Source organism: Coloeus monedula (genome assembly GCF_965178545.1).
Source record: "Coloeus monedula genome assembly, chromosome: 9".
In the NCBI taxonomy this organism is placed as follows: Eukaryota; Metazoa; Chordata; class Aves; order Passeriformes; family Corvidae; genus Coloeus; species Coloeus monedula.
The window spans coordinates 26,558,864-26,582,403 of record NC_138789.1 but is presented as its reverse complement, the minus strand read 5'-3'; the positions used below and the strand labels follow the sequence as shown (position 1 = coordinate 26,582,403).

At 39.8% G+C, this 23,540-nt stretch overlaps 1 protein-coding gene across 2 annotated transcripts; it reads right to left on the bottom strand.

The window, feature by feature from the left end:
• Positions 1 to 624: 624 nt before the first annotated feature.
• LOC309576149 (protein zyg-11 homolog B) lies at positions 625 to 23,358 on the bottom strand. 2 transcript variants are annotated; one of them, XM_082287200.1, is made up of 14 exons: positions 22,979 to 23,358; positions 14,754 to 14,919; positions 11,619 to 12,373; positions 9,479 to 9,619; positions 8,069 to 8,245; positions 7,836 to 7,900; positions 7,158 to 7,257; positions 7,027 to 7,077; positions 6,341 to 6,502; positions 6,186 to 6,233; positions 5,362 to 5,559; positions 5,216 to 5,268; positions 4,873 to 4,970; positions 625 to 2,637 (listed from the first exon to the last, which is right to left on the bottom strand). In XM_082287200.1, the coding sequence occupies exons 2-14, from the start codon at positions 14,803 to 14,805 to the stop codon at positions 2,447 to 2,449; spliced, it is 2,091 nt and encodes a 696-aa protein (XP_082143326.1). In that variant the 5' UTR covers positions 14,806 to 14,919; positions 22,979 to 23,358; the 3' UTR covers positions 625 to 2,446. The 2 variants fall into 2 exon arrangements, with proteins under 2 accessions (XP_082143326.1, XP_082143325.1); XM_082287199.1 differs by lacking the exon at positions 22,979 to 23,358 and adding an exon at positions 20,571 to 20,659.
• Positions 23,359 to 23,540: the final 182 nt, after the last annotated feature.

Sequence of the window (23,540 nt, the reverse complement as noted above, 5' to 3'; positions counted from 1 at the left end):
TAGTCAGCAAATGTGGCTTTAGGAAATGCTTTATAGGTTATCAAAGTAAGACTCACAAAATGTGGCTTACCACATTGGAACTTCATGCTATGATATTATCAAAGCAAACCACAGTTTCACTTGTGCCAAAAGTGTGTGGGAACCTTACCAAATTATACACATACAAATTTTCTGTGTAAAGATCTGCAAAGGTAATGGAGAGTCAGGATCTACAGCCTTTGCAAAAGATGGCAAATGCCACAGGTGGAACGCAAAGTTTAAAAGTTGCTTCCAGAATTATTCTACCCTGGCAGAAACTCCTGGCAGGAATATGAAGAGACCTTTCTATAAGTGGCATGTACAAATAGGTGTAGTGGATTCATACCTTGCAGGCATGCAGAGTTTTCAGCTTGAAAGAATTCTGCTCACTAATTGCCTGAAGCATGGGGGAGCAAAAGAAAATGGGTATTTAGCACCTCTGTGCTTGCTGTTGCAGAACTTCATGAAGTAACATGTCTCCCAGACACCTGGCCTGATGCCAGTATCATCACTGCATTTTGTGCTGCACAGAGGAGTAGATTATGGGGGGGTTTTTAAAGTTAAGTTGCTTCAGCAAGTTCTCCTGTTATTAGGAAAAGACAGCACTGTAAGGAGAGTTGTCATCTTTATTTTAAAACCTTGTAGCAATTGATTTATATTATTCTATTGACACCAATTTTGACAAGTTTTGTCTTCCATTTCATGTAATGGAAATTCCATAGAAGTCCCATAGCAGACATCTCAGAAGGGTGGTGGGTAAAAGCCTGTAGGGTGTTTTTAATTTTTAAACCACCTTCATAATTCAAAGCTACAGCCAGCTGAATTTCTGTTGGAATTGAGAAAACAGTATATAATCAGATTCACAGATGAAAATGATGCCAGCCAAATTATACTCTTGTACAAAAAACAATTACACAACACTGATTAAATTACTGGATCAGTACCTTTTTGAAGTTGCTGAAATACATAATAATTAGGTTATTGAAGATTAGAGGTGGTGTTTTTATGTGAAGGATAGGAGTTGGGAGGGAAAGGACTTAAAAATAGTAAAATATGGTCATCATGAAGAAGCCATCTCTGCTAGTAAGGTACCAAACATAAGTTTTCTTTTTAAATTCAATTATCCAATATTTACAGAAGTTTCTGAATATCAACCAGTTGCCATGGAAATAGGGAGACTAAGCAGATAAACAAAAACAACACCTGAAATTAAATTGAATTTGAATGGACATGCAGTTTGCTTCCATCACTTGCATTGTATCAGGCATCTGTACACTGTGCAATATGTTTCATTCAACACATGGCTTGAAACCCAAAGGTAACCAAGAAAGAAAAAGTTGATACAATTAGCATCTTTATGTAAAGTTTCACACTCCACAAAACAATGCAACTGACACAGGGCTTACATAGAACATTGGGTGATATTTTGTACTCACTGTGACAGCTTGGAAATATAATTCACTGCACAATACTGACAGAATATTTACAGAAAATGAGAGCAATCATTAGTCTCTTATAAATAAGGTGACCAAATATCCCAGCCTTCTATGAGTACATGCAACCCCCTCCATGATGAAGTCATGTCAGTTATTTTGCTCTAATGAGCTTTCTCCTATCCCCATCAGTATTCTAAAAACAAAAGAAAGATTATCACACACAACCAAAAGTAGTCACACAACAACAAAACCCCATTCTTGGTTTAAAATTTAAATTCTCAAACATCCTTTTAGTACTGTCGCATTTTAGTTCTGTTTCTACTGCTTTACTTCAGTGGGTTTCCCCTTTCCCTGAATGTGATGCTGGTCCCCACCTTGACAGGAGCAGGGAGGACTCTGGAGAAATGTAAAAGGCATCGTTCCAGCAGTAAGGAAAACAAAAGAACATGGCTTGCAGGCAAAAGGAAAAGGAAGCTGAAGACCCCATTTGGGTCTAGAAGGGCTAAGAGACAATGGACATTTTGGTCGCCTTAGTTACAAGTCTCTGTCACCTGCATGCATGGACTTTTGTTTTAATCTGTAAGTGTTGATCTCACAACCACACACAGTTCTATTCAAACACCAAACTGGTGAACAGTGTTATGAACAGCAGTCACAGGGATGGAATAACCTTTTCGCCCAGAAGCCACAAAACAAGATACTCCTTGAAGTCTTCTTTTCAGCTGTGCATATCAATCTGTACAAGTTCCATCTCCTGGTAGCCAGCACTAGCCCTACAGGCATGACCAGCTCAAGCTGTGACCCTTTACAAGTTGTGTACGAGGTTGCCATTAAAGGTGATGTTCAGCAAGGTTACCACACATGGTTTGGGTACCACAGTTACCAGCAAATCACTTTAATGGTGACCAATATATTATAAGTTACTCCAACTACACACATATCAGAGAGGATTATTACAGAGACAATACTTTACACTCCTCTACCTGCAGCTTTCAGTTTGGTTTGGTTTGTTGCTGTTTCCTACATGGTGGTGGTCTCCCATGGCGCATAATGTGTTTTTCTAAACTATCCAGGATGGCAATTGCAATCCTTTGGACATGGGGATCAGTGTGGACATTTTCCTTGATGTTGTACAAATGCTGCAAACCACCTTCTTCAATTAACATGCTGCAGTATCTGGCGGCTGTAATAGATTATAAAAAGGGAATTAAAAACAGAATTATCTAGGGTAAAGGTAGCAGATACCGTAAACACTGATTCAAATTCACTTTTGTCTCCAGGCAGTATTTAAGACATTCCCTAAAGTGTCCACAGAAGTGCATCAATACTTCAACAAGTTACAACACAACAGAGTTATTTGGGCAGGATTCCAACTGTAATCAGGTCTCCTACCACATCTGTGTCAGCTGACTGGAAAGTGCTCTGTAATATGTATTCTCTCTTCCCCTCACCTCCTCTGTGCACATTTAAAGTGCACATAAACCAGAAGAAATGGGAACCAAAAGCACTATAGTGTCTGTGAGTATCCATGTAAATATCAGCACCTTTCCCAAAAACCTTGGTACAGAACAGTTACCAAAAAACGGTATGAGATATACTACATCACTTGCCCAGGCTTGGAGAGTGAATACAAACTAGTTCCTTCCAATAGTTTACCAAATATATTGATGGTGGCCTCTAATTAGTTATAAGCTGCTATGAATGCCTTTCCAGGGATTTTTCCACTTACATTCTGGAATTCAGTAAGTTGAAATCACATCTCCATCAGCTGCAGCATTATTAAGAGCAGGGAACAGCTATAAAAAGAGCTGTATGGTGAATGTAATGTGCAAGCTCCAGAAGTTGTTATGGAAAGGTCAGGATGACTGTAATGCAACCCACAGGGCGTTACCTCAGATGGGCCCAATTTCACCACTCATCTCAGTGATGCAACACCAGACTTGTTTAAATGCTGACATTGGGCATTTCACTGGGGATCACATTTACTGCAGTGCTACTAATATTCTCGTTAGGTTACCTCATTGAGTGACTGTGACATAGACAACCAGAAGAAGGAGAAAAAATACACAAAAAATTTAAAACCAATTACTTCTAGACTATTTTACACTGTCATCTGTAGGAGTGGATCAAAATAAAAAGCATCTCCTCTCTAGGATTACTAAAAGCTTTCTTGGTGCCAAGCACCAAAAGTTGAAGATTTTCCTTCCAAATACTTCATATTTCAGAATTAAACACATTTTCTCTCAGAGTAGGTTATTACATTTGCTACCAAACATTTGGTTTCTTTGCAACTTTGTCCAGAAGCCTCTGGCACCAATCAGAACTAAACTTCAGGAATTCTGCCTTGGCCTCAGATCAGGAGTAGGCCAATACAAACTGCAGTAGCATGTTAAAAGCTCAGAGGTGAGGGCAGACAAAATACCAAAAATAAATAGAACAAATAGGACAACACTAAGTTAACAGGACCAAGACACAAAGAGACATTAAAATCTGTTATCCAGAGTCTGACCAGTAAAACAACTTTGTCAGAACAGTCTGACTTCAATGTGAAAAGCTTCACAGACTTCTGGACAGCACCCTGGGAACAGTGGCTCATTATATTTATGAGCTCTATGAAGAGCAGCGAAACAGTGTTGTGTGTGCATTTATATATTATGTCATGTTATTGGTTGGTCCTGAATAGATACCATATCCCAGCAGAAACAGTGATTTATGGGACAGAGATAAACAAGCCTAGATATGCTGCCATCAAGGAGATTGAAAACTGGCACAGAAAACACTTTCAATACTTTAGAAGAAATCTGCTTTATCTAGACATATGTATGCCAAAAATTTCTGTCAAAGAAATTAAAAAAAAGTACTAAAAGCCAGGAAGGTTAGTCCCCTCCTACATTTAGTTATGGTTGGGGGATTTATTTCCTTTTCCAACACCTGTGCATTACTACTTCTCATTTTGCAGATAGGAAAGACAGGTTAAGAAAGTGACTTCTGTGTCACAGCAAGTTAGTGCAAAAAAGCAATTAGAGATGAGGACTAACTATAGCTTCTGTTCTAGTAGTAAGACACTGCTACCTGCCATGGTCATTGTTCTTAATTTAAAAGGAATTTGTTGCCTATCATTAGTATCTGCATATTTTATTTGAATAAAAACACATGTGCAAGCAAAAAACGTACTTAAATCTTCACAAATCCACATTTTGGAATTAATACTATGCATCTAACAGTAAAATTGCAGTAAATAGAAGAGATGTAAAGAACTTTTACTACTCTCTTTCCACCACATTTAGCCAAGCCCCAAATGTAGTTTCTCAGATGATTAGGAGTGAATACCCCAGAAATTCTTATTTTTCCCACTCCATACTAGTGACTAACATACAAAACAAGAGAATTTTAAGGGTAATATTCTCTTAATACATACGATTTTTGCTGCAGACGTGCTGCATGGCCCACACTGCCCATAACTGGACACCAGGTGTCATGAAACAGCCAAGCAGTGGAAAAAACGGATTGAAAGACCTATTAAAAAAAAAAAAGGAGAGAAACAGTTACTTGCTTTACTACTAAATATTATTACTTCAGAGGTCACATGTCTGCTCATTCAGCCATATGTTAACTGCAGGGGACATTGATAAACATTAAGAGGCTGGTCTGCTGCATCTAAAACTAGTTTAAGAGAATTGCTAGCAAAAATCAGATATAGTAGATACGTGGTATGCTTTTTTTTTTATTTTCCAAACTCTTGATCACAAGACAATACTTACCTGTAAGCCACCATCTCACATTCTGGGGTTGGCCAATTCAAAATGGCAGTATGCTGTAAAATACAGAACCAAGAACATTGATTGTTAAATACAAACATTGAAAAAAATATAAAAGACTATGATAAAATTCACCATCATTTCTGTACCAGCTGTTCAAGGAGAGATGTCCTCTGGCTGCGACTTAATGTCCAGGCCTGCTCTCCTCGAGATATCAGATGAGCAATAATCCCTGCTGCAAAGTAGCTGACTTCTACCTCCACACTGTGCAACAATTTACTGATGTGGTCTATGAAGTCCTTCCACATTAATTCAGAATGGAGCTCTTTAACTTCAGCTATGTTATTCTGGAATGGTGAAAATAATCATAAAGAAAGAGAAAACGTCAACAGAAAGATCACTGCGTGAGGGAGACAAACAAAAACTTGAACTATATTGTGTGAGTAGACACGTATAAACACTCAGATGAGACCTCCATACATCCAGCTGACCACCACATGCCAAAATACTACTTTTGCTTTAGGAAACCTTTCCAGTCTAATGCAGGAATTTGCTTCAAAACAAAGAGGTTTTCTTGTAAGAGATTTTATGCCATTAACAGGTAGATTACACTAAATCAAAGGTTGTTTTTAACATTGTCAAGCACAATTTCAAAAAATTTCAGCAGTCCAAAATTCTGCATTCCACTGACTTTTAACCTACTTTTTGCATTTGGACTCATGTGAAGCCACACTCTCCTTTCTTAAAAGCTCTTTTTATTTACTGTAACCATCAACTTCAATATAACTCTTGAAGAAACATAGAAGAGTCCAAAAACATGCAAACTGTGAATAATATACACTACAAGGATTAAAGAAGAACGTAAAAAATATTAGGGAATTTTTCAGATTAACATAGAGTAAAAAAAAAACCCTTCCAAATTTAAATTTTAAAAGTACATATTTCAGACTTTTTTTTTCTTTTTTCATCTCACCAGAAGTCCAAGAACTTTCTGTTGGATGGATGATTCAGATGGAAAAGACTGTGGATAAAAGAAACGAACACCAGGTAAACGTTTATGATTATTATTGACACAGCTTTAATTATAAACTTGTGTTGATAATCCACCACCAAGCTCCCCCTCCTCACCTCTAAGACTCTCATGAAAAGTTCTAGCCCTTGATTTTCTATAAAGTGCCGACACGTCGTTGGAGATTCATCAGTGAGGTTCCAAAGTGCACTCAGTGTGAACTTGAGGGTGGTATCTACAAGATTCTGATTTGTTTTCTGTTTAACTATTTGTAGAAGTTGCTAGGGGGAAAAATATCAAAATATCAATGTATGTATTAGCTCCTCTGTTTCTTTCTGCACTAACTGGGCAATGCATAGCTGTCATTTATATGCAGAGTAAAGATCTCTATGTTTAGAGTCAAACTATACAAAATTTAACAGCTATTAAACTTTTTACCTCCCCTCTGAACTGGCTGCCTGCTAAAGGAATTCCTTTGTTTTCATAGAAATTACATGTGTAGGGCTATTACAGATGGCACAAAGCCATCCACAGAACTCTGAACCTTTACAGCAGTATTTACTTCAAATATTCTCCTTCTGAGCATCTTTTACCTTCAACAATGAATTTCAAATCAAGATATGTCTTGCTATTTTACTTCGCATTAATTGTGTGAATTTTTTCCACTCTTGCTTACATTCTAAACAATTTTCACATGGATATATGTTAATATGTTCTTAGAATTTTATCTCTTTCTGTTTACTTTGTATCTTCAGGAATACTGCTAGTATGAACAGCTGGGATGGCAGGAAAGTATCTGACTTACCCTAACAATGAAGAGTTCTGCACCAAGTTGAGCTGTTTGCTCTGTTGAAAGCTGGAAACAAACAAAACCAAATCAACAATTTTTTAGACTTGAGAAATGTTATCCTGTCATCCCAAAGCTTAACTCCATACCTTTGCAGCAAGAATGGAAATTATGGCTACAGCCATCCTTTGCATGTTTTGATCTTCATGATTACACAGCCACTGCATAACAAGTTTGGCTGCTTCAAACCTGGAGGTTAAAAATAAAATTAATTTTCATAAGTCTCGTAAGTCTTAGTAAAGGAAAGATGTACACAGACAACAGAAGTATGCTTCACACCATCAAAAGTAGAAAGATAGTGAAATTGGAGGTATTGTATGAGCCTCTATCAGCTTTAAGATGTTGACTTAGGGTCTCTGACTTCTAATTATGTATCAGAGTGCACAGGAATTGCTTCCAAGAAAGGAAAAAAAAATTGGCACAATCTTCTGAAACATCAGATCATCACACTTCAAAGTATTTGGACAAAACATTTGAGTAGAAAAATGTCTGCAAAAAGCAACCCCAGAGAAATCCTGATTTCTGTTACATGCAATTGGTGACAGACCCATCCAGGTGAAGTAAAAAAACCCTGTATAGCAAAGGATTTTTTCAGACCTATACTCAATGGTATATATTTGGGTCAACAGGCCTAGAACAATATAGGCCAGATAAATTCAGCACACTGGAATGATTTAAACTGAGCAAAACTGGGACCAGAAACAAAGCTTCTGAAGAAAAATATTCTGCAATGCTACAACTCATTTTAACTGACATCTAAAACTTGCCTGTTAAATGGGACATCCTGAAGGATTCTGTCACTGCATAGTGAAAGAAGGCAATTCTTTTGCAGCTGTGAGAAATGAAAAAGAATTGCTTCATCAGAAACACACATTTCAGAACACTTTCTTGCTATGAATCATTAAACATTTTTCCATGAGGTCTGGCACGTGGAGAAACCTTTTGTTAAGACCCACAAGACAGAGAATCCCAGAGAAAGCAGAGAAGTTTTGCCTTGTACCTGCTGATGATTTGGGAAGTGCTCCATGGCCTTGAGGAGCAGGTGAGTGACGTCTGCCAGGAGCCGCACGGGCATTCCGGCCGCCAGGTCCTGCTTGGTCAGGTTGAAGACGCAGGCGCTCGCTGCCAGCTGCACGGGCAGGTTCAGCGGGTGGTTCCTCATGCCAATCACCACCAGCTGCAACACAGCAGTTTGGCCCACGTTAGCTGCTCACACATTTGCACACAGACCTCAAGAACAATCTGCCTCCTGCTTGAGGCCACAACAATGACTCACAGCACCCAATTCCTGCCTCCCTTGTACTTGAGTGAGCAATCCATCTGGCGTAATTTTAATTCTCAAGGAATAACACTTCCTTCTGCTCAGTGATTCAAAGCTGGCAGTTTCTACTGCTCCAAGTCCTTTTGCACAGCTTGTAGCAACCTCTCAAAGAAGAGGCTGCACAGATTGCAAGAAATTCCTAGAAAGACCCAGTCTGGGATGCAATCACCAAACCCTTTCAGAGGTGAATGAAGCAGGACAGAGTGTCTGCAGTGCAATGATAGCGATGTAGTGGCTTGTTTGGTGATGAGCCATTTCAAATCACATCCAGAGCTGCTAGGTCAGGATAGATCTTTTGCAGCTTCCTCCTCAATCACATTTTTGTCTATGTATGTTGATTGTGATCTCACCTACGAATCACCTAATAATAATAATATTTTTCTTGTTGATTATTGACTGACAAAGTCTTTTTGATGTTGATGCCAGCAAATTTAAGGCCACTTGTTCAAGATCAAAGAGGATAAGAAAAAGAAAAACCATGTGTCCTACGGGTGCCTCTTTTTAGGATCACGACAAAACAAACCATCACTGGTGTTCTAGACATGGAAAACCAATGCCTAGAATGGATTTCTAAGGAAGTTTATAGGCTCCAGGTTACAGCCCCATACAGAACACTATCAATATCCATTCACTTGTTACCACACTGGAGGGTGATAGTAGAGACAACTGTCACTGAATTCTTTCCTTATTATTACTGTTTTGTGAGCATCAGCAGAAGGCACTGCTGTGTCTGGTGAATAGGACAGGACAGACCTTTGATCTGAACCCAAACAGATATGATCTAATGACAGAATTCAGCATCTGAAGAATATTTCATATCATATTCAATGTTATGTGAAAAAATTAATTTACATGCTACTAAATTTAGATAATTTCCATTAGTACAGAACAATTTTGCCTAACATAAAACATTACAGGGCATCTTCTACATCACTCTTGTTTAAATAGTTCTTTATTTTTATTTAACATTACAATTTGAATCTTACAAAACACAACCAAAAACTTAAAAGCTTATAAACTAATTTATATCAGGGTTTTGGGAAAGAGATCAGGAACAGCACAGGAGAATCATCAAAACTATTATTTTACCTTTAAAATTTCAGGTTTAGTTTTTTCCATTACATGTGTCAGGCTGAATAAATGGAAGAGTGCTTCTCTCACAAAGAAGGCCCGTTCACTGTAACGCTTCAGTGCTTCCGAAATCTGAGTTTCATTTGCTTCTCCTGACACCTGTGAACACAGAAATAATCTTTAGTTCAAGATGTCATCATTTTACTTTCAAAGTTTCATTCTCAAAAAATGCAAAGCTGCAGTTTCAAAGGCAGTGATTTGGCCAAGTCTTTCAGTAAGTAAATGATTGCCAGCCTGCTCTATTTTCCACTTTTATTTTCTCTGTTTATAACTAAGTTGTATAACCAAAGATGGTTTGTTCCTCAGTCCTACTATTAAATCAATCATTGCTGCAATCACTTTTTCTTAAAATTCTTAGGGCAGCACGCACAACTTGTTCTACTTAACATGGCACATACAAAAAAAGCAAAATGTTCATAGATTAAAGTGTCACATTCTGTGCATTCAGTATTGTATACAGGCATATTTCTTTGAAACTTGTGGTATCAGGAATCTATTACAGCCTGAGCAAACTGATACCATCTTGGATTTTGTTTCATACTCTCCACTGATTAGAACAGGGCAACCCTGTTTACTGACATGTTGTGCAGCCAATTATACCCTACATGAAAAATTTCCACTTGGCTTAATGTTCTCAGCTATAATATCTGCCTAGTGTTCATAATCAAATTTCACAGGGCTGCTGTAAAGACAGTAATATTTTACCTCTGCTGTTTCCAAGAGTTCTGTCTCTTGTTTACTCTTAAACAGTATCTAGACTAAGCAGTTGAATATTTCAGTAGAGTTACTAATGAATTTAGGCCACCAAAAAAAAAAAAAAAAAAAGAAATAATGCAAACTGCATTTTGCTAACCACACTGCCACAAGTCTATTGTGACTTTCACATTACTAGAACCTTCTTCCTTCCTGCCTTTTCATGGCACAGACAATTCCATGAAGCACGCATTCTGAACAGCAGGGATTACATTGTATTATTTTATACCAAACATGAGGTATAACCTCCTGATGCTGTACTTCATCACACCAAAGGGGAACTTGCTTTCTCCAACTATGCATTTCAACATTCAGACACTTTGCTATCAGCTGTAACAACTAAGTACTCAAGAGACCTGGCTCTTAACAACTGTCAAATATTTCAGGGGAAAAAAAATACCAAATTGTGTAGCTGTGTTACTCCACTTGCGTATAACAAGAGCATTTTGAATTTTAAAACTGAAGTGGAAAACTCAACTTGCACAGGAGACACACTAAACTATGGACACATTAGGCTCTCTTCCTCATTCCTTCTGCAGCTTCCAACATCTTCAAGGCACAGCAGGAAAGAAAACTCAGTGTCAAAGATGATATACCACTGACATGTCTAAAACGTATTTTTTTAAATTAATTCTAACCCACTCATTCTCCAATAACTGCATTTGGATTCTACAGAACAGGGAATGATGTCTTGTTGCCTGCCTCAAAAAGATAAATAAATGCACTTCAGAAAACATCATCTCATCGTAAGGGGCTAAGTAATTGAGGGTTTGTTGAAGAAGAGGAAGTCTTTCCTAAGTTATTGCTTCTTAGGTGTTGTATTCATCACCAGAAGACCTTTCAAGATGGGTAGAAATATCATAAGAGGAAATAGCACTGGTGATGGAACGTAACAGCAGCTGAGTTATTCAGCTTTATTGTATCTACCGTGTTAATCACGACCTGCTCAAAGCTCATGCAAATTCTACCTCCACCCCTTACACAAAGCTGACTTATGCCAGATACTGTCTGGAATCCAGAGAATATTATCCCAGTAAGTGAATTCAGACCAGACAAAGTTCAGCTCCCTTAGATATGCTAAATCAGGATCTAAGGTTCATTGAAAAGGCACAGAAAACAGATGCTTCTTACAAGTATATGTATATATACAGTATTATGTAACTTTAGCAGTTTGTATCAAAATTAAGTAGGAATTTCACCTAAATCCAGTAATTAAAATTAACAGTTAAAAAAAAATGAACCTACAGCCTCCTTCCAAAACACAGGCACACAGTTGTTACAAATGATTAGTTCTATTTTCCCTACACATTGTATTTTTTCAGTGAAATTAATTCCCCCACTTAACCTTCAGGTTTCCTTCTCCTGTTAGGAACTCTGAGTAGCCGGCGTCAGTAGCTAGCAGTCCTACAAACTGCATTGTGGGCCGCTGCAGAATGAATGCTTGTACAGCTTTATCTGTGACATGTTTTCTTCCAGAAATGTCCAAAGACACAAGGTTAGGCAAGATATCTTTCTGTTCCAGTAAACGAAGAGCTATGTCCGATGTGAATTGTTTGTCATCCGAAATATCAAGATGATTCAGGTATTTTAGTTCTCTTATAACATCCAGAATCTGCGTTGTGGTCATTTTCAAGCATTTCAGGTGGTGCATGGTCAAAGACTTGAGCCGGTCTTTGCAGGTGAGGAGTGCTGTTATGTCAGTGACGGAAGTGTTGGATATATCCAGACTTTCCAACCTGGGAAGTGAAGCAACATCTGCCAAGTCCTCATTGTAGAACAGCACGTTGGTGATGCTCAACGCGCGGAGCCCGGACAGCTGACTGAAACACCTCTCGTAGGGGTCTTCCAGAGAAAGAGTCAGTGAGTTCAGCACCAGGCACTGCAGATTCTGCTGGATCCACTTATTGCTGCCCAGTCCACTGATAATGTCTGTGATTGTTATATCTGCATTTACCCCCGTAGCATCAAGCTCCACCAGCTTGTGATGGCAGAAGGCTTTCCTGAAAGCCACGGCTGAGATTTTGGCTTTGCGGATACAGGCTCGTTTCAAGCGCATCTGGTTGCCTCGGAAGATGCCCACGGTTCCATCATTCAGAAGCCCTGTTGGAAAACAGCATCAGTGCTTGGCTCCAGTGTTACACAACACCACTTCAACATTAAGAACCCAAAGGGTACCAAGTGTTAGCAGAGAAGATTAATTACAAAGTAGTTTGCCTTGGATCATTATGACACCGATTCCAAAATCTTACATTAGAGATTCCACTTTGAAGACTATGACGTCATGTTTGGAAAATTCCAGGTTTAAGAATAGGACAGATAAATTAAGAAGCAGTAAATGCAAGTTACCTGTTTAGTTCAGAAAATGGTACACACTAAATAAATTATGGGTATGATTCAAAACCAATCAGACTGCTGCCCTCATTTGCTGTATTTTTCTCATTGAACTGGTTAGAAATGTGCTATAAACAGAATTTCAAAATTTCTCAGTGTGATTCTCCTTTGGCCACAGTTCCATTAATCTCAAGAATGCACCACCTATCAATGACCTATTCTCATGTTGCTTTAACTAAACAATCTAGCATTTGATTGAATTCACAAGTAGGATCAATACTAAATTAAGCTAATTAAGTCCTATATGAAGAAGGTAGGAGTGTTGCTCAGAAACAAGCTGAATGTGAGAAAGAAACCTAAGAAGTGATTCAAAGAATAGAAAGAGGAGGGCAAGGAAAGGGTGGGAAGGAGAAGAAGACAGCAGTGAAAAAAAGAAAAAGCAACAATCTGGTTTAGTATCTTCTTACTCTGTAGAAAGAAAGCCTAAGTAGCCTTTTCTTGCAAAACACTGGCAACGTCCTAACTGAAACAATACATTGAGTTCCCTCCATGGAATTATCAAAAATGCATTGAATATACCAATATGAAATCTTAGTGTCTTATCAATAGAAGGATTACAAAAAGCCATGAGAAGGGTACAGTTGCACAAGCATCCACACAAAAGGAGTAGGAAGAACATGCCCTAGTTTTGCTCTATAGGGTTATAAATGTCAACACTCCTGGCTTTTAATCTTGTATCTTCACACATATTTAACAAACAAAATTAAATAAAAATTCAATATATTTGAATAATAACATCATTGCCACTACAGTTTGGATTTAATTCATGGACTAGTAATTGCCTCTGTCACAAAGGCAAATTAATATTAAGATTTGCAGACCTTTCTAAGGAGCAAATGGTTCAGGCATTTCTGACCAAATAGTCAGGGGACTAATCTCCTCTTTTGTGGGGAAAGCAAAAACATAGCATGAAACAACTGGTATGCAGCAGAAAAAGTAAAAGCAATAAATACAATTATAGTTTAGTTAAAGTATCACTAAATTACTTCTTAATTTTTGCTTATCTCTTCATTTAAGGACCAAAGCTCTCTCCCTGGCCTACTTTAGCCACACCATGTTTTCCTGCCACGCACTTTTTTCCATCCTGCACCCTGTGTGTTTGTGACATTTTGGTGTCTGGAAGTGTCTTCACCATTGCCAGCACTGGTAATAAGTTTCTGGTAATTCGGTTTCCTTGAATCTGATTTCTTGGGACTACTCTAAATAATTCCTTATCAGAAAGTAGTGTACACTAAAGATTAATTTTTTTTTTTTGAGCTTATCTTTTTTTAGGACCATTCCTTTGTTATTTCTGATCAGAACAACTTGAGAAAACCAGAACACCAGTACTTGCCCAGGAGGACCCAAATAAAATCTGCATGTATAGGATAGGGTATTTGGTCTGTTTACAGTAATTTTTCTAGTGTCATGTCTCATTTTTTAACAGAAGTCTCCAAGATTTCAAGGAATGGGTCTCTTACCTCTTCTCTAGCATACTCTGTACATTGATTTTTTCATGGTAAGAAGTTTTATTATACAAATTTTATCATGCTTAAAGCAAGCAAACAAGAGGGCAGCCCTCTCCTCAGAGATGTGCTGACAGAGAACCAGTAAGCCAGTACACAAAATATAAGAATTCCATAAGGTGTTTATACTGCTCTAAAACTGAGTGCTTTCAAACAAATAATTCCATTTCAATAAAAGTGTTAAAAGAGATGAGAAACTTTTAATGAATCACAAGGTTATTTTCTAGCTTAATTACAAGGGCACACAGTAAAAAACATTCAATTAAATGCTCTTCAAGAGATATTGTTGCTAGTAGAATCAATTTTTTTGTTGTTGAAGTGATTGAAAGAAGATTAAAGAATGTTAAATTAAAGGAACATTAAAATCATAAACCAAGACAAAGAGCTTTCTATTTAGATTTGTGTGGCAATGCAAAGCTCAGCTGAAGCTGTGAAAAGCAAAAAGAACAAAAATTTTCTGTTAAGAGATTACAGAACAGTTTTAACAGCTGCAGCAGCAGATTCTACTAGAAAATATAGCAGAACTGCACTGTCACATTCTGGTGAAATATTTTCACCAATGACCCACAAATGATTGTTTTTACCATGAAATGCCATTGTCTGCAGCAGTCGATCAGCCACTTCTTGAGGGAACATTCCTGGCTCCTGCAGGCAAAACGTTCCATCTTGCCTTTCTGTGCAGAACTTCTCTAGGTTGGCAGTCAGGAAATTCAAACAGATATCAAGTAAAGAATATGGAGAAGCTTCCTCCTGTCATATGCAAAACATAATGAAACAAAGGAGATTTAGTCAAGTCATTCTTTCTATGAACCTTCCATTACTCTATATTGTCTTTTTTGTTAGTCTGGCAAATATTACAAGAGATGTCTCCCTCAGAGGCACACAAAGTCAGGTCACACAATGAACAACTGGCCAAACTGATGGGAGCCTCCTTCCCCTGTCACCCCAGAACCACATCTAGTCACGTCTGCTGTGCTTGAATCCTACTTGTGTTTCCAGAGGAAGAAAAGCAATTGCTGAAAAATAATTTTAATTTATGTCTACTGGGAATTAATCAATCAAAACAGACTGAAAGACAACTTAAAGATCAAATTTTACTTCTGGATTTAAAATATTTCTTTTAATCTTTCATTTAAGTCAACCCATATTAGAAATTTACTACCAACCTAGGTAAGAAATGCAGATACTGCGGATAAATTGCAGATATGGGAGCAATTTCTGATACTGAAAAGGGCAGCTAGAGCTTCAGATCAAAAAAGGAAACCCAAAAAGAACTGGTTTCATTCCAAATTTTGTGCAGCAATAAACTAACATCTATTACAGTAATCCTCTTCCTCCTTCCAGGTGCTGTGCACCTGGGAATCATTTATAGCAGAAGTCTGGGTACAAAGGACAAGGCAGAATATAAACTTGATCTCTTCCCTCAGAGTTTGAGATTGTATACTGATACATGAAAATCTCAAAGGGTTTTTTTATTCCATGTCTAATAATAACCTACTGTTTTCAGCCACACAGATTAATCAACATAAAGAATGACTCTCAGCAGTGTGAATCATCCTCAGCACCACACAAAAGAAGGCCGAGTGACTGGTACATACTCCCCCAGACAATATTGAAAATAACAGCATCAACTGTTGTCAGATCTCATCTGTAGGAAAAATAGTAGCTTCCCTTTTATACTGAAAGTTCTGGATCATTTCACCTTTCTTTCCCAGCTCATTTAACTTCTGTTGCTTCGCTTGCCTAATATGCCGATCACAGGAGTACTGAAATATGTAAAAGGTTATACAGAAGAAGTATAAATAAGTTTACAGAGATATGTCTTCTAAAATAAGGTGCACATATTTGAGGACTGGGAGGTACCACATTAGGGCAAAGATGGAATGGAGCCAGCCTATCTTGAATGAATCATGTACTGACAACAATTACAGACTGCAGTTTAATAGCTCCTGAAGACTTAAGTACAGGCTTGGGAAAGAAATACTCCAAATAATTCAAATACAAGCTCTTTCTGCAGCTTTTGACATGCAACTTTCATTCCTTTAACTCAGTTTTGCTAAGTGCTTAAATTTCATTATTTGTTTAAGCTTTATTATTACATTGTATTGATGCAAAAACAGGAGTTACTTTGTGATACAACTTGCTCCCACACCAGAAACTTCAATTTTGGCTGCCTCCAATCTTAAGCTGATAAGAAAAGGAAGGACAGAATTTGGAATTGTGAATGTCTTTTGTTTCTTTGTAGTGTGCAACAATGCCTGATTATTTTAAAATACATTTTTAATACGAAATGGGATTTTTTTTTTTTTTAAACTTGAAATCAATACATATACCCAGGGCTTATATGACAGTTGATGAGTCAAACAAAAATCAGAATCCTTACTCAAAGGTGTACGAAAATCATTCCCACTGAAGCAAAGACATCCACATTTCCCATGAGATCTTGTGTTTCTAATTTGATGCTCAAAGATGACAAAACCAATACTGGCTCTCTTCATTCCTCCTGGAACTGTTCCTTCCTTTCTGCCAGAAAAGCTGAAACACTTTTATGTATCAGTGAGCAAACTTCAATGAGAATTTTTAGCCCTGCAGATAGGCCACTGGCATATGACTCAGAAAACTATTTTTTCAACCAGTACCTCTGAGTGGCCAATCTGTCCTTTGGAAATGCCGGTTTAATTTTTATATAATCCCTTTGGAAGTTCATACAAGGTATCTCCATACAATCAAGGAACAAAAACCACAAGCAGGGATCAATTACACTTGCAAACAACACAGTTCCATTTTTATTAACTCCACTCATTCCAGTCATAGGAGACATTTGTAGTATTTCTTCAACTTGCTGCCAAAAAACTGAGAAAACACCCCAAACAAAGGCTCCTGAGATAACCTGGGCAGACAAGCAGAATGTTTTTATCTGTATCTAATAAAGTCCAGTGACAAGCATCCTAAAAACAATTTCCTAGACTGTCTGCTGCTGAAATAGAACAGCTCAAACGCAGTCTGGAAGCCTTTTATGTGAGTTGGAGGCATTCCTTTTCTCACTTTTCTTTACTTAAAGACAATATTGCCCAGTTAAAGTTGTATTTAAGCTCTTAGAAGGTCAGAATTTAAGTGGTTCCTTTCTCTAGCTCTGCTTCTGAATGTCGGGTTGAAGACAAACCTGGCATTTGTTTTCAGATCACTTTCTGTCTAATGAGATACTACACATGTGTGTCAACCATTGCACAGTGCTTAAATTTTAATTTTTTTTTTAATTTAATAAACATCACTCAGCAGTTTTTGAGTGGAACTTTCATTATGGTAGTTACTTTTTCATAGTCATCTTAATTATCTGATACTTCAATTAACCTCATAGTTTCTTTCATTCCATCAAATTAACTGAGTAGCCAGGAAACAAATACAAAAATTAATTCCCCAAAATACAGAATTATGCATTACAGGATGCAAGCTGGGGTGCCTTCATTAACTAAAACATATATTATGAGAATAATGTGACACATCTAAAACCTAGCTAGTTTATGGAATAGCATAAAAAGTAGAATAATTGCATTTAGATGGGCTTTTAAAGGCTTATTTAAATTAATTATTTTTTGAAAAAAACCTTTTTAAGTGCTCAGTATAATCAAGGCAAACCAAAAGTGTGCAGGGGAGTGGGGTAAACTGCCTGGCTACCAGCCTCTAACAGTAATCCAATACAGTGGTGAACTGAAATGCAAAACCTGCTTCAACTTGATGTTCCCAGTTCAGCTTCAAGCTCACGCCAGGGCAGCTGGAAAGGTTCTCACAAAGAATGCTATCCTCCACACTTTCTTTTGAGAACTCCATGAATCAGCTTTAAATACCACTAGAATATATTTAACACATATTTTAAAGTGCAGTCAAAAGGCAAAAAGAGCTTAAGGCAACATATTAAAGCACCGGGAATAAGTTAGAGATTCTTAAACCCAACATTACAAGCCTAGATTAACTAGCTGAGTGTGAGTATCAAAACAAAATCCTGTTCCTCTGGGGAAGCATCACCAGGCAAGCACCTGCTTATATAACAATACCTAAAAAGAAATAAGAAACAGTTGTTTCAGTTGTGACAGTTGCTGTTTTCTGTCAGTAATTACAATCTAGCTTTCCAAAAAAAAGAAAGAAAGAAAATCCCTAAATTCCACTGCCTTTTCCATTACAGGGGTTGTGATCCTACCAACTCCAGCCTGACAGATTCAGTTCATACAGGCTCTGACTCTCAGGCTCATTAAAAACCAAATCTTTTTTTTTTTTTTCCCCATCAGTAGTGTTTTGTTTTGGTTGGTTCTTTTCACCCTCAGTAAGCCAGTATGTAACACTGGAAAACAGATACCAATTTTATCTCTAACAGAACCATGTCTATGATGTGCTCCCCAACTTTTACACCCAATTGCAAACTCAGTATGACAAACCCCAAACATGCAAAGTCTCTGTAAGCCAGGCCCACCTGCTTTTCCCTCTCTGAATTCTCAAAGGAGGAGATGGGTACAGGGTTAGGGCCTTTTCAATTTGTGGCAGTCATTTCTCTCAAAACATTAGCAGAAAAATAAGAGGTAATTTAGAGCCTCAGTCTCTGGTTTGGATGTACCATGTTTCCCAGCTGTTTCCCACCTCTCCACAGCCCCAAAACTTTACTAACTTTCTTAAAATGAACATTCTTAAAACAATTAAGAAATAGCAACTCAAGCAACAGCCATCAAAATTCTTCTGAGTGCTAATAACGGAAAGGCAGTGAAAAATAAACTGTTTTATGATTTATGCTACTAAGAAAGCTTTATGGTTATCCTATTTAAATTAAATGGAATTAAACTGAAGTAGGTGATTTACTAGCCAGACTCAAGGAAGGATTATGCTCAAAACTCCAATTTAATATTAACTATTCTGGCACAAGAAGTGGGAACATACTGATTAAAGCTGCTACAGATACGAAGTCAGCAGCGATCAAAAGAGGTCTAAAATTAAATAGTATCACATGAAAATGACACAGTAAAGCCACTTATTTCAAGATTAATATTAAGAACTTCAGATACGAGTTCATCAGTTAGGAATGATAGAGAGTGGAATGAGAGTGGTGTGCTGAACCACAAGAAAACAAGGTGAAGCAGTGAAAGAAGATGCCAGGAGAAGCATAAAAAAAAAAAGGAAGGATTATGTCACTTTCAAGACACTTGGGAGATCTCACAGGGGTACTTATGTTAAGAGATACCTTCATCATTTCAGTTTAAACATAACAGCTACTAGAATGCTCTGGGGAGGAAAAGCACGTTGGGAATAGGACATAAACCCAGCTTTTCTTAGCTAGAAGATCAAAAGGTGAGAGATACAAATGCTACCTATAAATAAATACAGCACAGCGAATATGAACTACAGACGGAAAAAAGCCGTTAAGGAGAAGCACACTGCGAGCACAGCAAAAAGGAACATAGAAATGCCATGGACTGGAAGTTTTGCCGTAAATTTAGACACCAGTACACAGTTACACAATGAAATTCTACCCTAGTTCACTGATTAGAACAGCCGGCACAAAATGTACCTACTTCAAAAATAATGATACATAACTTCATTAGGGGATTGACCGAAATGAGGCTTTTAATGACAACAGATGCGACTAGATCGCCCAGGAAGCTCCTGTTAGTCCTTGAAAAGCAAATATGCACACTCATGTCTGGAGCAGAGGAGCAATCCAAACAGCTCCCATATGTTCTGCTCCGGCCTGTCTAGAGCAGGGAAAGGCTGTTCTTTTGGCAGCTCCGTGCTGGAAGAGCTCAGCGAGGCCCACGCACCGTGCCTTGGCACGGCTTCCTCCAGACGGACCCTGGACAAAGCAATTCCCAGTGGGAAGGTGCTGCAGGGGGGCTGGAGGAGGCAGGAGGAGGCACAGGCGGCTGGGCTGTGCTGTGCCGCGGTGCCCTCACGCCGGCCGGCCGGCCGAGGGGCTCTGCCCCGCTCCGCCCTGGCGGCTGCCGGTGCTCGGCCCCGCACGGTGCTGAGGGGCCGGTCACGGCGGCGGGCCCGGGCCTGCCGTCATCGCTCTCCCGGCGCCCAGGGGACACCAGGGAGCACCGAGCAGGGATCGAGCCTCCCTCGCTGCCGTCCGCCGGGTCCCGAGCGCCCTTTTACATAACGGGCGGCAGCGCCGCGGTTACACAACGAACGGCGGGGCTGCCCCGGCCCGGCCGCGGTACCGGCGGCAGGGAGGGGAGGCCTGAGCCCCCAGCCGGGCTCGCACCGCCGCCATGGCGGCCCCTTCCCCGGGGTCACCTCCGCTACCTGCGCCGGGTCCGGCACACCGGGGCTGCAGGCGGAAAGCTCCCCTTCCCTCCCTGCCTCCCTCCTTCCCTCCCTCCCTGTCCGCCGCCACCAGCCCCTCACCGCCCCCTCACCATCGCGGCGCTGGGTGCCGCCGGCGAGCGCCCAGCCAGCCGGTCCCGTCACTGGGCTCCTTCTCTTTTCTTTTTTTTTTCTTTCCCTCCCTCCCTTCCCCCGTGTTTACCCCCCGACCTGGAAGTGAATGCTGCCTCAGCCGGCCGGGAGCCCGCCTCCCTTAAAGGGGCTGCGCCGGCACAGGTTCGTCTGGGCTGTGTGAGCGGAGCCTCAACGTCCGCGTTTAAGGCTCGAGGTGTGGGGAGAAGGGGCCATTGCGCAGCAGAGCGCATCGGCCTCACTTGTTACGAGTGTGTGGGACATTTTCTTCGGCCTGGTTGCTCCGGGAGGGGAGCTAGGACCCGGGAACATCGAGGCGCCGGTGAGCGCCCGGCTGGAGCAGGTGAGCAGTAGCTCTGTGCCCCTGGGGACCTCGCACAGCCGTGAACTGGCGTCAGCTTCACGCTGCGTGCTCACAAGCCTCTGCAATTTAAGCGTTTCCTGCACAAACTGGTTTATTCTGGTAATATGAATAATAACCTACACCAGTACAATGGGTTTTGCCGCCTGCTTTGGGGGGTAGCTTTGCCATAAGCATAAACCATTCCATCCAAAGTAATTTCTTTCAGGTTTCAGATACAGTAGTAGTGAAGAAAACCTGTCTCCCAACCAATACATACAAGGTACTGTTGGTCAAGAGAATACACTTATTTCTTGTTTCGGGATACAAATAAAGAATTATACAAATACCCTATCCAAATAAAATTATTTTTTATATAGAGTTTACTCTAAAAGAGTTGCTGATTCTACATACAGAAGCTTTGAATAACTGTTGTTTGCAAACCAGCAAGACACATAAATATTAAGTAACAGTTGCTAAAATTATTTATGTTTCTGTCATTACAAGATGGCAAAAGATTCTATAAATACCATGAAACACAGTTTTACCAGTTTGAGGACTACATAGCAAAGCTCAGTTGTAGTTCTAATTCTTTAGATAAGGCTGCTGACGTAGAGAAAATAAATTACGTGCTCAGGATCTGACAAGCACAGAATTAAGAATCTTTATGTTCTGAATTTAACCACTTTAAAACCTAATCTGCTTAGAAGAAACAACTTATATAATTATGGACACAGATATTATCTTAGATAAGGAAGCAGCTCATGCTATTATTCTTAGTCCATTACATGTTTCTTCCACGTCATAATGTCTTTGCAAGATTCCAGGCTGTTCTTTCAATATCTTTTAAATTCACTGATTCACTCCTACCTATCACCAGATGTCTCATCTCCCGAATTTATGATAGGAACTGGTCTCAGACAGTGAAAACTTTCAGTGACAGACTGACCCCCTGCTCCCAGTGCCTGTTCTTGGCCTGCCCCGCTGTACTCAGGAATCCTCTCCATTCCTGGTATGGAGCAGCCATATGGTTGAGTTGGCACAGGCTCAACATCAGCTTCAGAAACTGCAAAGACAAAATCCCAGCAGGAACAGACTCTTCAAGGACTTTAACAAACTCAAGGAATTTCTACTGAGCCTGTGCAAACTGAAATGTTTTGAAAGCTGGATTTTAGAGAAACGGTATTGTTGGTACAAAAGCAGTTCATCTTCCAAAGGCCCCATCCAGAACGGAGATTCATACAAACATTCCCAGATTGCAGCCAGCATAGGCTAAACAACGTGTATGTTCTTCCTGCCGTCTCACACACGTGGCAGTGGGTTTTGGTCAATACATACTGAAAACAAGACTTTAGCTTCATATGGAAAATGTGTTTTAACTGCAAGCCAAATTTTGAACAGTCTGAAAAGTTTTAAGGAAATACTTTAGAAGTTGTAACTGGAGTTTCAGCCGTACACCTGGCAGGGTTTGCTGCCAATCCAGCTGGAGATGGTTGGTCACAATTAGTTCTAGCCCTTAATAAACAATCAGGCTTCTTCCTATGGGAGACTCAGCACAGGATTTAACTGAGTTTTATTTATCCCAAAAACTTGACAAGCCACTGTTATCCTAGTGAAATAATTTGGGACAAAGCATTTGCAAATATTGCAAATATTCTTTGAAATTTATTTTAACTCAAACTCAGATTAATTATAATCAATTCACACAGATTTCTAATGTGCTACTTTACTCAGAGAAAATTCAGTTTGTGCTCAAAACTGCTGGAATTGGATAGTGTGCCATGTTTTGTATAGGTATTCTGTTATCATGTTTGGGTTAAATTAACCCATAATGTTGTGGGTGCCCATCTATGGAAGTGTTCAAGGCGAGGTTGGATGGGACTTTGAGCAACCTGCTCTAGTGGAAGGTGTCCCTGCCCATGGCAGGGGGATGGAACAAGAAGATATTTAAGGTCCCTTCCCACTCAAACCATTCTGTGATTTTCAGATCATCGGAGAACCAGGGTTCGTTGTGTGTTAAGTGCTTACCAGTCTCTGGGTGTTTCCAGTGCCCCTGGCACTGCCTGCTCAGTGCAGGTTCCAGTACTTCAAAAATCAGCTGTGAGAGCTTTTGTGGTACCACAGAAAGGAGCAGTGGCTGGGAGCAGTCTCTCGCAGCAGCACCCCTGTTCTAAAACAGAGTTGGAAATTATTGAGCTGTTAATCCAGACAAAAGCGTGCAGGAGGCAGATTGAGGAATGGGGAAAGCAGCCCCGGCTCCAAGGCCATGCAGAGCGCAATTAATGTACTGTCATGTCTCAGTTTATGGGTTGTGCTGAATCAGACCTCCAGAATACGCATCCAGTGGTGCAAAACTCTGAAAGTAAAATACTAACAGCGTGTTAGCGCTTAAAACTGCTGAACTGTGACCCCGGGACGGAGCGGTACTGCTGGCGGCGCACCGGAGGAAGCGTACCGAGAACAGCTGGGCAGGAAGGTGCGCGAAGACAGTCTGGGGAAGAGCCGGCGGGAGTGGCCGGAGGAGGGGCCGGCAAAGGGGCGGGAGGAGCGGCTGGAGGGGCGGCCGGAGGACGGGCCGGGGAAGGGGCGG